We start from the raw sequence: 15229 nt of genomic DNA, 5'->3' as shown, positions 1-15229 counted from the left end.
CGGCGGCTGCGGCGGCATCGATGCTCAGCCTCGGCCGGTGCAAGCCGGCGGCGGAGCAAGAGCGCTGCGGCGTGGATGAGCCGGATCTCTGCTCCATCACGTCGTCTTGAATATAAAGGGAAAAAAAAAAAAAAGAAAAAAGAAAAAGTGGCGTTAGTTTGGCATCTGCAATGCATGTTTGCTAAGGAACTAGTAACAGTAGTGGAGACAAAAGGATCAAAAGGACTTTCGATGACTTGAAACAGCTGCATGAGCATTTTGAAATGCAAAGAATGATTTTAAATTTTTTTTTAAACCTCTAAACTTGTCACTTTATGTGTTTTACATCTCGTGTTGCACCATTTCCCGCTTACCATCGATGCTTTTGAAGTCCAAGAGATAACTGCGGTTGTCAACCTGGTAGAGCTGCAGGCTCATCTTCACGTAATTGCCCGTCACCGGGTTCTTGCGGCGCACTCTGAGGTGGTAGGAGTTCACCACCTGCAATGGGAAACTTGCTTTCAGGAGTAAGATTCAAGGTAGCAAGAAGAACATTTCTTTCCTTACTTTTTTCTAAATATTAGCAATACTTCTGAGAAAAACACGGTTTCTAGAAAGAACAATGCCCATAAAATTAAGCAAATGGCTTCATATCCTATTTCCTCCTATCTTTAAAAATGCTGCTTAGGGCTCTGATTCACCAGCTGCTGGCAGACGGAGCTGCCATGACCCATCTGCCAGGCACCAAATTGATGTTTGCTCCTCCCTCATCAGCAGCAATGGCCATATGAGCCAAAAAGTCCACTCATGGACCCACGTATGAGGACTGTGCCCGTGAAACCAGGGCAGGCTGGGCAGGTGGGGAGAAGAACCTCTCCCATCGGTGCAGCTAAATTCAGTGCTCGTGAATCAGCCTCGAGCTGTGTATTTTCTCTTAACTGCTCCTCACCCCACAATCTGCTGCATCTCATTTGCAATGAGATCTTTTCTCTGTGCTATATTTATGAAGCAATTGCCTGGATGGGAAAGCTATTTTGATGAAGAGTCACATCTGAAGTTATTCTTAGGGTGGGAAAGACTATTGTGAAACCTCCTCGTACAAAATAAGCTCCACTGCCTACATGAAGATGCTGGGCTGACTTGGTTTGTGAAAAGCTGTACCAGAAATACATCAGGTTTTTTTTCCTCTCTATGCAATCATGCAGCTAACAAATGTCTGGCTGGTGTAGGCATATGCATCTGGAGACAGTCCATCTCCTGGCTGGTGAAGTGAAATCAAGTTTCTGGGCGCTACTTGGCTTTAAATATGTAATATTATCAAAAACAAGGAGGAGGTAGGAGGCTTTGAAGAAGCAGCACAGTGACGTTCACACCGTACAACTCTTGGGACCTGGCGTGAGGAGGGTATCTCCTCTGGTAATGAAGATCTGGGCTGAAATTCTCCTTACCTTGCTCCCGATGCTCACACGAGGATGCTGTGAAAGGCCACGAGTCAGGAGAGCTCACCTCAGCGACTGCACCGAGATTGAGGGAATCAGGCTCAGCAGCAAATATTCAGGGCTAACTTAGGGATTTATTAATCTAACTTTGAAAAAGATTGTGCGTAGCTCTGAAGAAATATCTGAAGTGAGTACTGTTAACTAAAACGTCATCGAGGTTTAAATCAAGCTTCACGCTAAGCCCTAAACCGGGGAAGCAGTAAGTGTCTGGAAGCACAGCTGGTCCACGAGCACTGCTCCATCTCCATCGAGGACAATGCCACCACATCAATGATACAAACTCCTGCCCCCTACACCCTCCCGCCCCTCATCTATGCACCTTTTAAGAAGATGCATATCGTGCCACTTCAGCACACACGACTGATGGGACCCAAGAAGAAATAACGAGAGTTACTTTGCTCAGGAGCACTCAAGATGACCTCGCAAGGAATTAGCCACTAAAATTAGAAATGTGACCGGCTCTTCTTATCCCTGCAGCTAAACGAGGCAGAATCATCTTTCCAGCCGGAGGCTTAGAACACTCAGGAAGAAAAGTTGTATTTCACACCATAAATAAACGCCACAGATATTGAACCAAAGCTAGCATCTTAATTCAGTGTGTTTGTATTAATAAGAAATAGCCGGGATGATCGCAAGGTGGGGGCATTTCTTTGGAAACAGGTGAGGCTGTAACCATACTTATTAACCTCCCTGAGCAATTCAGCTCATGAGAAAACGACCCTTGAAAACCACCCTGAAGCATCAGCACTCCCTACCTTCCACTCGAAGTCCAGCTGTTTCATAGCACGGTACACCTCGGCCATAATGTCATAGGGTTTGCTCTGGCTGCGGATTCCCAAGTGCCACTTGGCCTTTTTGACAGTCAGAGGTTTTGGCTTCGTGGTGTTGAGGGCATCCAAAGGACATCGCGCTTTGGGGCTGTCTGCTATCAAAGGTGGCATCCGTTCGGGGTGTGGCTTCACCCCGGGAGGGATGTGCATGGCGCTGTCGTCCATGAAGGAGCCGGTGGGAGGGCTGGAGGCGAGGTAGAACTCGCTGGCTTGGTTCATGATCCTCCGGTTGTCGATGACAAGGTGGTAAGCCACTGCCAGCTGGTCCTGAGGGTCACCACTATACAGGCTGTTCATCACCTCCGACTCCGTGCATTCAAACTTCTCACAAACTTCCCGAACTGCGTCGTCGTCTATGACGGTGGCATCATAAGAAGGGTCCTCTGGGAACAGGTAACTGGGCAGCTCCTCCTTAAACCACTCGTGTTCCCTGGGGAAAGGCAGAGAGGAGCTGCTGGGAGCTCTGTGCAGGGCAACCTGGGGCAACCACCTCCACCAGTCCCTCGCTTGGTCTAGCTAAGACTAATCCTCAGCTGCAGACTGGGGAGCTCAACCCAGCCCAGCATGGTTCCCCTGCTATTGGAACAGCGATGACACTCTGCAAGCATGCTCACTTGGCTTGGAAGTAAGACCTTCGCGCTTACGAGACACTCGCACTTTTTGATTACTGTGGGTCTGATAAAGATATAGAGCACCAAAGCTATCCAGGTACCTGATTCTCACCGATTTACAATGAAGTCAAAGCACAATGAAGTGGCTAAATGCCATAGGGAGCCTTGTCTATAGGTTTTATGCATCAACTGTAATCTCACCACATGTGCTGCTGCTCTAACATGTAATTAAATCCTCTAGTTTTAAGGAATTAAGAAATAAAAAAGGCATCTTACTTGGTTTTACTTGAAGGGTAAAATTAAGGCCATCCATTGCAAATGCATTAAAAACCTGAGAACTCCTGAAAGTCCTAGTAACATTTATGTAGATGCTTAACACACCAGTTAGATCTAATGATTACCATAAAATGCGTACTGGTATCCAGTTTTCAAAATGCTTCTAAAAGGGCTCAGATTGTGAGAATTTTGAAGTCCTACTACCAGCCATGAACTTAATGACCTCTGCAGCACAAATATCTGCTTAAGAGCACAATTGTTCCCTTTACCTTGAATTTCCACAGTGATGCATGGAGATTAAAGGTTCATAGGCACTGCACTTATTGACTAGACAAGAAAACTACGCTGCATCTACAGATGAACCTTTGCTCACATTTTAAACTATATCCAATATTTATGGATTAAGCTACTAATTCTTGGGTTTCTCCTCCTTTTTTATTGGATAGACACTAAATACAATGATCACACTCTTATTCTGAACTGGTACCCAGAGGGAGGTGGTCTTGAAATAAAGTAATGAAAAATGGTTGGTGGATATAAAGTTCTTAGGATTATTGCTTGATATAGCTAGTTTTGCCAAGCACTCGGCAATTTTATAATGCAATAAAATAGCATTTTATAGATACATAAAAAATATATATCAAATCATCACCCAGTTCATCATCACCCACTGCCAGACAGCAGCACTCATCTCTCCATCAGCACAGAAGGGTGCAGGAGTGCTCCTTGAATCACTTGGGACAAAAACCAGCTGGATTAGCTGACTACTCCTGTAAACCACCCTGCTCACCTGCCAGCAGGTGACCCCCCAGGACAGCCACCACCATCCTCTGCCACCGGTACGCTGCAGCCCCCCCTGAACACAGCCAGCCCACCCACTCCCACCTGGGCTGACCTGATGTCCTTGATGGTTGCTCGCTTGAGGGGGTCAACCTGCAGCATGTGCATGAGGAGAGTGGCAACGGAACGGTTGAGGTATTCGGGGATGTAAAACACACCTCCCCGGATCTTCTTGAAGAGGGTGGGGACGTGCTCGTCGTCGAAAGGTAAAGTGCCGCAGAGAAGGGCGTAGAGGATAACGCCGCAGCTCCAGATGTCCACCTCCGGGCCAGCGTACAGCCTGCGTGAAGGCAAGGGCAGCAGAAAAGTGTCACCCCCTGTCCTCCTCTCCTTAGTTAGGGTGCAGGTCCCACTGGGCGAGCTGAGGACCCGCTGCCAGCTCCACCAGGGCCAGAGCTGCAGCCCACCCCGGGGCTGCTCGGGCAGATGCCCCCACCCAAACCTGCCTAAGCCAAAATCACTCAGGGGCAAGGAGAAGGGACATGGCAGAGCTGGCGCTGGCTGCCCACACTCCTCTGGACAGCCGTGTACATCCCTGCCTCCACCAGACCCTCCAAAAAGCCAAAGCCCACATTTCCAAGAGCTCTGCCAGGCTCTCTGCTCCTTTGCCCCAAGGGCTCAGCCAGCAATTTCTGTTCGTTCAGCCAGGGAGATTAAACAGCAGCAGATACTGTATCTCTGAGTGTTTATTCTCAGTTGAAGTTCCTGTGCTGGTATGCAAGCGTTCCCACTTCCAACAAGTTGCTAATGTGCGCCTCGGCATCACCAAGTCGGGACACCCCAAATATATGGGTTTTGCTGCTGCTCGCCTGCTCGATTTGTTTATCTCTTTTTACTACAACTGATGCTTTCTCAGAGATTTTGGGAGGCAGTGCTTACCCTTGGGCTGTAAAACCCTACCAAAATACAGAGGTTGAAATGGAAATACAGAATTCTCTTCGTGAAGCCTCAGCATCTTGCACTTGCTCCTCCTGAAAAGCATCGCTGCTGACACAGTGGTGTACAAAAAGCACCGGTCATGCACATGGCCGTTCTCTGACCTCCCACCAAAACACTGGTCCTCCTTGTCCAAGGGTGAGACTTTCCTTCCCGAGGCGAGGGAGAGCAGCAAGGGCATTTTGGAAATGCAGACCCTTAGCTAGATGTCCCCTTGGTCCTGCCTCCATGCCCAATTCCAACAAGATAGGAAGCCTGATTCTTTTGCTGATAACTGCATTGCCTAAACAGTTGATCGGACTTTTAAACCCAAATGAGATGCATTTTCATGACTCTGAGAGCTGAGCTGTCACGCTCCGCTGCGTTTGTGCTCTACCCAGGAATGGCAGGAGGAGCCGGGAACCAGCTCAGCCCTGTCCTGCGCACCCACCGACAGGGCAGGAACAGCAGATCGTGCCTCTGCCCCACAAACGAAGCTTTCGTATGTTGCTACAGCTTTGAGAAGACGGCAGCTTGGCATATTAATCAGGGGTATAAAACTCCAACATCACTCAAGTACTGCTGTAACTGGTACTGATGCGGGAGGGCTGCAGCAGCAGCCGGTGGAAAAGTGCAACGCGTAGGTTTGGTTTTGTTTGTCTTTCTTGCTTTCCTTGTTAATAAGCTGTATTGCCTGTATCCTTGGAACAATCAGGCGCTGCGTACCGGGACTGCAGGGACTTGTTAGTCTGCCATATGCCTTGTCTCCTATGTGAACTGAAAATAATGTGCTTCTGGCCTTTACTCAAAAAAGCACGGAAATAATGTTAGTATTTTTTTGGAATTTTGAGTTTCTGGCTTTGTCCCCCTCTTGACAATGAGGATTTACTTGCTTTCCCACGTAGAGCTGTAGTCACAACAGGGTTTTTGGATGCTGGTCTAATTCCTAGGATACTCTGCCAACACTTGCACTGGTGTAAACAGGGATAAAATAATCATAATCACAGCGAACACATTTTGAACAAAATGTTGTATTTAAAAGCTACAGTTATAGGCAAAAATAGGCTGGATTAGGAAAACTAATGCTCATGCAAAGGGTGATGCAAAAATATGGGGCAGATAATGAGATGGGCAGTTTGAAGGCCCATACAGAGGACTGAAAATTTGAAAATCTGTATTTGCAATCCTTGCTATGCTATTATAGAGAGTTAGGGAATTAAGTACGTTCTACGTAACTTAGGTTCCTGACGGTAAAATAGAGGAGGTAACACCTCTGTATCAACATGGTAAAGTCCAACTCAGCCTTGCAGAGCGCGTTCAACATGCCATGTGTTGCACAGATGTTGCACACTGAGAGATGAAACCACACTGGAGGTTTGTCAACTCAATTCATCAATTCAAAACAACGCTATGATGGTTGAACCTACTGTCATGAACAAAACCCCTCGCTTAAGGAACCAGAAGACAAGTTATTTTCAATACAAGAGTTCAATGGAAGTGATTAAAGATCTTCCCGATTCTTCTGTTAGTGAATGGTTTTCCTCATTAACACTGTATTTTATATTATAGGTGGGCAGGGGAGAAGAGGGTGGCCTGGAAAAGTCTTTCCATCTGAAACCTCAGTATTTGCATCCAAAGAGTAATTTTCACCCTCTTTAATTAGCAATATAAACATTGAACATCTGCTATTAATAATTCCTCCAAAATAAACAATAGCAAAACATGGTTTGCTAATACAGCTATTGAGAAATGTAATAACCAAGAAAAGCTTCAGATTTTTGCCAGTAGAATCACCCAAACATAAAATACCGGCTGGAAGGATTCAGCTGCTTTTACTAGATATGCAAAGCTGTTTCTAATCCCAAGAACAAATTTAAAGACCACGTGCTCACATAGGCTCTGACTAGAAGTGGAATGTCCTACCTTCCAGAGATGACTTCAGGGGCTGCATAATTTGGGGAACCACAGCTGGTGCGTAGAAATTCGCCATCTGACATCATGTTGGACAATCCTAAAAACAAGATGTTTACTACTTATTGATGTTTGATATGAAGGTCCAACCACAGAGGACTCTGTATCGCACAGAGGAGGAGAGGTATACCAAGTGGAGGAGGAAATTTGAAGGGGACCTGTTGACATAATTTAGGTGGACTCCTTTGAGCTCATTTGCGTATTATTATTATTATTATTGTTATTTTCACATCCAACCAAAGAATATTCACCCCAGGCTAATTTTGCTTCTCCAAGTTGCAAATCCCAGAGCACAGAGGAAAAGAGAGACAATTTATCCCAGAGCACGCGCTTTGTATGGGATTTGTGTGGGGTTGTGAAATTAGTAAATCTTCAAAAGGATTTATCACTGCTAGAAAGGACTCACCGGGACTGAGCTGGTAGCCCAGCTATTTCAATGGATTTCAATTGCTAATGCCACTTAAAGACTCCTGTTACTGCTCATTTGTAAAATGACGTGAGGCCAAGAGCACACGGCCAAACGTACAGAGAGCACACATGAAAATAAACACACGCAGCAAGCTCACCCTGGAATTAACTGCACTGACTCTGTATTAAACGTAAATTAGCTAAATCTTTATAGTAGGTGATTATACTAAAACATAGCAAAGATTTACAAATTACTTTGCTGCTCCATTCTTAATGCCGGTACAGAAGCAGCCTACAATAAGTAATCCCTGCTTTTGCAAAAAGGTCGGTGTTTATAACGGTGGGCTTTTCAGGTAAAGCAACTGCTAGTGGTTAGGAAAACAGGCTCTGGGGTTTGTAAGGCGTGCGACACGGACACGCTCCAGCAAGCACCTCCGGGCTGGCTGCATTTCTGGAATGCTGCTGGGGTCACATACCAAAATCGGCTATCTTTGCATTCATGTGTGCATCCAGCAACACGTTCTCTGGTTTCAGGTCTCGGTGGACAACCATGTGTCTGTGGCAGTAATCCACCGCGGAGAGAATCTGCTGGAAAAGGCGTCGAGCTTCTGCCTCTTCAACCTACGGAGGCAAGGGGAAATAGTCCTGAGGGTTGGTCTGCCTGCAGAGCTGGCAAGGGAAGGTTTGACTTAGCAAGGAGCTAAAACGTTCCAGGGTGCAGAGAAAAAAAATCACAGTCTGCTTGTGACCAGAAGCAGCAAATAAAGCAGATTTCCCCCCCCCTTGCCTTTCATAAGGCACTAGTGTTTGCAAATGATATAGCCCAGAGATGAAATCAGAAGCCTATATTTAGCTGAACGATCAAGAAGAACTTATTGGTGGCACCGAGGAGGCAATGCCCTGCTGTCCCAATGGGACCAGTTCTGCCATACAGCACATGCAGATCGAGGCTGGACAAAACACGGCAGGGAGCAATTCCTCGTGGACAGGTGGTTTTGGAAAAAAAAAAAAGCTAAAGGTGGAATATTGCGATGATTTTAATTAGCTATAGAGCAATATTAGCTATAAAGTTGTATGAGCTATATTAGAGAAACTATATTTAAAATCATGAGGAGACTGCTTATTTTTACCGATGACTTCCTAAAGATGCTCTTTACGAAAAATTTAGTTTCTGAATGCAAAAGTTCAGAAAGGATCCAAATTAGCCACTGAAAAGATCCAGATGGGTAAAATGTGCTGGAAATCAGAACTGTACACAGAAAAGTAAATGGAGTCAGCTCCATCGACCAGCACACTAATCTAAACCAATTTATTGTAAACGTATTGATATTTGTAGGACAGAGAGAAGATGTCCTGATGGGCTGATCCTTCACCTGAAGCCTTATTCTGGATGTTCACTTCAGCCCATTTTTATCTCCTTGACCTGCAGTTGCTCCCTGCCTACCAGGATGTCCACGGGGCAGACACCAGTGATTTTCTTTGTAACCATAATATCACATTTCATGGGCTCAACCTACACCTCAGGTGATTTATGCCCAGCAGGATTACGGGCATTTGAAAATGTTGTTCAGATAAGCCACATCCTTAAAAAGCTTTCCAAAAACCTGATGTGGAGCCAAGGGGGAGTCTGGGGGAGGTGAATGAATGGGATGGAGACCACACCGAGTGGTCTTCCCCTCCAATGCCGTAAATCTGAACCGTGGGGGTTTTGACAGGCAACCCATAGCTAAAAATTACACAAATATGCTAGTTTTCCAAATATTTGCACTAAGCAACACGTTACCTTGGATATTTTGGTTTGCATATAGAAATACATCAGAGAACGTTGCAAAAAATCACACGCAACTTTTGTGCGAGCTGGGTACGAGACACTCCAGATGGGATTGCTGTAAAGTAACTTCTATTTTGGGCCTTAACCTTAGACCGTGTTCCCTTTAGCAGTCGTTTTGCTTCTAAAGACCATCCTCTTCCCACACAAGTGTTTGGGCTGACATGGTACTGGCACTTACACGTCCGTGCTTACAGATGTAATCAAATAATTCACCACCAGATACATATTCCATGACCATGAAGAAGTCCGTTGGCGTGCTGATGACCTGGTACCTTCAAAAACACATGTGGATTTAGAAAAAAAAAAAAAAAATTTAAGAAGAACAGGGAAAGGCTTTTAAACAGATTATTAGTTTCAGGTCAGCCCTTAAAATAAGCATTGGTTTGGATCTTGCATTTATAATTGCTTTCCACTTCTGAAAAGCCGTCTCTTATTTCAAATATAATCTTTCACTTGTCTATGAAAGGATCTCTTTTACAGACCTATGGTTTTCCTTCAAGCTTTTAAATAATCCTCTGAAATCTCTGCCAGACAATCCTATCACATTTAGGACTGTCCTGACTTTCAAATTTCCATTTTGGCTAAGATCTGCAACAACAGCTTTAGAAATTAGAGCTTTGTTAGCTGGGGGCGAGGAGGGGGTATATTTGGTTTCCCTCATATCAAGGATAAAGAAGATCAAGAAGAACTCTAGATGCTACAGGGAGCTTCTTTTGGAATGGTATAGGAACAACGACGAGCACCCCAATAAGTTATTTTTTAAATAGTAAATCCCTCTACATTCTAAAGTGGGGGCGGGGGGAGAGTATTACCCTTGACTCACAAATTTGTTTTCCATTTTCATTCAAAGTGATCCCCGAGCGCTGCAAAGGCATTTCTGTGTCCCAGCTGCTATAAAGTGCCAGTGACCACCTGAGGTCAATGCAGCTACAGAAATTCATAGCAGCACCAGCTGAGACTCCTCTCTGTTTTATTTCAGATACGTTGTTGTTTGCTTTTTTTTTTTTCTTTACAGCTGAATTTCCCTGGGTTGTAATTTGAAACAAACAGATTTCAAACAATTATCAGAGATCAGCAAGTGAATAGGTAATAGTCCTGTAAAGATCAATAGGATCAACCTAATTTTTCTGAAGTGCTTCGGACCCAAGCATCTAAGTTATTGTTAATTGCCCCGCTATTTAATTTATATACATGTACAAGGCTATTGAAAGAGGAGGTTTATGTACCATGGTCTCCTCCTCACCTCGTTTCTTTATCGTTATATTTCACGACTGCAGTATGTCCATAGGACACTGATATTGCTAAACTGGGTTTATTTTTTAGGCTTTAATACTTTGACAGACGCGTGTACAGAACTTAACTTGCAGGATACTGGATACACAGCTAAGGATTCTTGCTGGCTTTTTTGTGAAATAATACCAATCTGTTCTCCAATAAATCCATGGAACTGTGAAGTTACTCTAAAGTCAACAGTTGCTGCATGGTTAGTTATTTAACTGTAGGGAGAATTTGTTTTCCCTTGCCTCTAAGTCCCAGGTATTTGTTATATCTCATGCCAGTTTTAAGGCTGACCTAAATGTCAACTTATCCTTGCAGTTACCATTCAACAGCTTTCTTTTATAGAAATGCCAAAGATATTATCGAGTGCCTCATTAATGTGGACTGGCTGCACAAACTGGGGATTGAGAAGGAATCTCAGAGGCTGGAGTGCAGGTGCTGATTTACAACCTAAATTCAGGTTCATCAGAATGGCAACTTTGAAAACTTATGTCTGAATAATAAATAAAAAAAAAAAACGTTCCTTTAAGCTCTGGATAATCAGGCCATTAAAACATAAATTCTATTGATTTCAGGCCAAGGCTTCACTCTACAAGCCTGACCATGCTGCAATTCCTCAGGCACAATTCTCAGCAGCTTCAATTCTGGGGATATAAAGCCTAAAAAGGATCATCACAAAACCCCCTAATAGCACCCCAACGCAGGAAAGCCCAGACCCTCTCTCCACACCTTTAAAACGGCCTCTGCATGGAAGAGAGGAGAGCTTTGAGCAAAACTTGATGCAAGGACATCGGTCTGTTGGCTTTTACAATCACTCAGACTCCCAACAGAAGAAACATCTTCCATCATTTCTCAAAGCGTCAACCGTGTCCCCCTCGAAAGTTAGTGGGAGACTCTCGAAAAGCAACATTTGGCTCTAATATGCAAAAATGACCACATACCCAACATTTTCTACTACTCTAAGCCATCTCCTGAAACCAAGTCAACTGTGTATGTGAAGTCTTTGCAGAGGGAGGAGTAAGCTGAACACATGGCAGAAAGGGTACTTACAGTTTGATAATATGAGGGTGCCGGAAGAGTTTAAGGTTTTGAATTTCTCGTTTGATCTTCCCAACCACATCCAGGCTGCGTATTTTCTGTCTGTTGAGTATTTTTACTGCTACTTTGTGCCCCGTCAGCTGGTGTTCGCCAACTGTTAGAAAGAGAGCATTGCAAAGTCACTAAACTGTGTGGCAAGATTCATCCAAGCAATGTAGGACACCATGATTTATCAGCAAAAAGCAGCTCTTGAAGGGAAAAAAACAAAAGATAACAGGGTGAAATATTTTAAACTTGTTTTTTGTCTCCAGCAAAAAGCAGCTCTTGAAGGGAAAAAACCAAAAGATAACAGGGCGAAATATTTTAAACTTGTTTTTTGTCTCTTCGCTTTATTGTTTTCCCAGTGGAGTCATGGAAGAGAGAAGAGAGGGGACTTATCTGCAAAAACCACTCAAGTAAATAAAACAGAGTGAGTTACTGGAGGAGGTCATACCCAAAGCTAATTTGCAAGGATTTATAGCATGTAAAAGCTAGATCAATCAGAAACATACATTTAAATGGCAGAGGAGAATCTCCACCATTAACACACTGGTTGATTAAATCCCTTATAAACCCAGTCTTAAAACTAGACCATCACACTTCTTTTAAAAAAATGATACAGGGATTTTCCCTGCCCAAAATAGGACTGCAGGATTTGCATTACTAAAATGCATTTCTATTTATACTTTCTCAAGCATGCTTCTCGGTTTGATGACAAGCTGCAGGAACACTGCTGTACTGCAAGAGCAAATTCTGGGTTTAGAAAAGATACAAACTTCAAGCTGGGTTTTTACAACGTGCACTTGGTGCACCGAGATGCTGATGCTCATCTCTTGTGTACAGGGACAAAACAGTAACCACAAACTGGGAGTAGCACCACTGTCACTGGAGGAATCGCACCAACTTAACAACAATGTGAAACGAATTCGGCATTCGATCCATTTGTTGTCAATAAACGGACTATACAAAAAATAAAAAGCTCCTAGGAAGCAAGATTTATATTGAAGTTAACAGCAGAAACTGCTGGAAAACTATTAATTAGATGTTTATATCTAAAAGAGTTCTCTGGCCATGAGCTACCCCTTCTCACTATTTTCTAATGTGATATTAAAAATGGTGACATACGGATGGTTTTCTAAAGACGGCACAGAAAACCTGCTTATAGTAAATATTTGTGCTCTCTAATTATGAACGTTACCCTTCCAGTAATAACATAGAGCGCAAGGAGTTAATAATTATGAGCAAACCTTGTTACTACATTATTAGACTCTGTAATTTTGGAGGCTCTAATGAGCTGATCAGAAGCAAACGGCGTAAGCAGACGGCGTGAGAAGGGCAGGGCGGCAGCGCCGGCACCGCTCGGGGCACGCCAGGTCACTATTATTAGCCACCAGATAAGACCTGCCAGAGATTCTTTCCTCAATAAGAGCATCCTAAAAATAAAACACTTTACTGCCCTTGAAAATTAAAGCACCACTTTGCGTGTCCATTCGATTCCTCGCAATACTTAAAACTACTAGACGAAATGAAAATAAACTAAGCTTTGCAGTATAGATGCAATTTAGGGATTAGCCGAGGGCTGGAGGAAGCAGATAATTCCTCTTGCGCGGTGCAAGGAGCGAGCTGTAAATAGTCCGAGGAGGCATTTTCCCTGGTGCATCCTTGGGGAGAGGAGAGCAGGGTAGCGGTGGGCCTGCCCCATGGCAGGGAGGCTTTGCTGAAGCAAGACCCTGCAAAGTGGCCCACGTGCAAGGGGTACAAAAGCTTGCTCCAGGGGGCCAGGGTACAGCCTCTTTGTTCACCGCAAGAAATTCTCCCCAAGTTGTGCCAACAGCGGTCTTCTAAAGGGCACTGATCTCTCTTCGCCAAGGCCGTCGTGGTATATGCATGGTATACGTTACAGCGAGGAGGCTGGGGAAGGCATGAGAGAGGGGTGTAAGGGACCTTCAGCAGACGTCTTTGCGATCAAGTCTTTTACCAGCAGCATTTGATTTACTCAACTATAGCACTGCAATACCTCTGCTCTCTCTTTCCTGGGAGCACCAGAAGCTGTACTTTGAAAGCTGCCCTTGGTTCATCCAGCTCCACTAAAGAATTATAATGCACTAAGCCATCAGTTGGGAAACTGAGGAACAGCAAAGGAAAGAGGTTTATCACTGAACTAGGAAGAAAACCCTCAGTTCTGCCATCCTTTGTTTCAAGACAATCCCTTCTGGCCTTATCCCAGCGTATGCTTTGAAAAATTTTTATTATCCACTTCGGGAAAAAAACCAAAATGGCCATGCCCAGAATGAATAATTATTGTTTTTAATACCATTGCCGAATAGTACATCTCCTTTCCATCCATGACAAACAATGTGTAACTCTGCGAAGGTTTGCTAGCTCAAACACATTAGTAATTAAAAATAAACAGTCTATTTTGTAATCCATCTTTTGCTTACAGTAAGCATTAGATACAGAGATATTACTGTTTCAGTCCCCAGCGGCTTGTTAAGCCTACTTGAATGCCTTGAGAGACAGAGACAAAGAGGGAACATAATTTGCTATGCGGTTGGAGACTTTTAAGCCTTTCGGGTCTCTCTGGTCGCAGCCTGTAGATGCAGGAATTTTGGCGTGGGGCAGTAAGGACAACCTTCCCTCTGCTCACAGAGTCACTGTCTCTGACCCCATGTGTTGGTGGGATGATCTGGCCCCAGGACGAGAAGCAGCGGCAGGTCCCGTGCCTCTCACGGGCACGGAAGGGGATGTTGGTGAAGCTCATCTCTAATGGGTTTGTCCTCTCCTCGCCCCAAGGATGGGCAATGGTGGTCTCGGGTGGTGGTAAGGAAGCCTTCTCCTTCCCTCTCACTACCTCCCCCAATTAAAAGCCCAGGGTGAGGCGGGAGGGTCGAGCGGCAGTATTAGAAAGGGGGTCTGAGCGTATGTCTTGTCTTTCAGTGACAAGTACTCAGGTAAGCTCCACGGCAGCTTCAAACTAGCAACTAGGACTCTGCTGGGGCGAGCAGGGGAGATGGATTCGACACTGGGATGAGGAGCAGCATTGCACACTGTGCCGCAAAAAAAACCCAGCCGTGAGGGTTAGGTGGTAGTGCTGGTCCTAAACTCCAAAAACCAGCACCAAACGGGACACGGTGTGAGTGTCCTTAGCTGCTACCCTATCTGCTTGCACGCGTGACTGCCTGGGCACGAGAACGCTTCAGCATCAGATGCCATTAAGCAAAGAAGGGAAGAGATAAAATAGAATTACTTTCTGAAAGAAGGCTCTTCTAATTTAGTTATTTTTATAGCAGAAAAAATGCAGAGGAATAGTGTTTATAATATCGTAAGCTGAGACAATCATTCAAAGCCCTTGACAGCATGTTTTTTTACAGCAGGTACCAATGAAGCCTACCTCTGGGTGACTGCTTGATGCAGCTCAGGTAGCACAAGCAGTTAACATTTTTACAAACGCTTCAGGGGAATGCAAATGTTTTTGGAGGGGCGAGAGAACTCCTTTCCATCAGCTGTGCCGGCCCTTATCTTAGCCCAAAGTTAAAAATGAAATCCATCCAAAGCATATATTTAGCAACGCTGTATTAATTCTGCCCCAGTGCCACTTGCTCGTCTGTTATATCATCCTGCCTTTCGCTTTCCTTCATCCGTTCAGCCTCCTTTAGTTTATCTTCCCTCCAACGCAAGGTTTGTCCTCCAGCAGCAATGGTACAGTGCCTGGGA

At 44.6% G+C, this 15229-nt stretch overlaps 1 protein-coding gene across 1 annotated transcript; it reads right to left on the bottom strand.

The window, feature by feature from the left end:
- Positions 1-4: 4 nt before the first annotated feature.
- Positions 5-11630, bottom strand: PRKAA2 (protein kinase, AMP-activated, alpha 2 catalytic subunit; the record flags this gene model as incomplete). The annotated part of the gene is made up of 8 exons (XM_009700716.1): positions 5-105; positions 354-480; positions 2234-2738; positions 4091-4315; positions 6874-6961; positions 7806-7950; positions 9339-9432; positions 11489-11630. Coding segments are annotated over 8 exons (1427 nt in total), but the record flags the coding sequence as incomplete, so codon positions are not given.
- Positions 11631-15229: the final 3599 nt, after the last annotated feature.

Source organism: Cariama cristata, unplaced genomic scaffold (assembly GCF_000690535.1).
Source record: "Cariama cristata isolate BGI_N322 unplaced genomic scaffold, ASM69053v1 scaffold8515, whole genome shotgun sequence".
In the NCBI taxonomy this organism is placed as follows: Eukaryota; Metazoa; Chordata; class Aves; order Cariamiformes; family Cariamidae; genus Cariama; species Cariama cristata.
The sequence above is the reverse complement of the archived record's forward strand: the minus strand, read 5'-3'. Positions and strand labels throughout refer to the sequence as shown.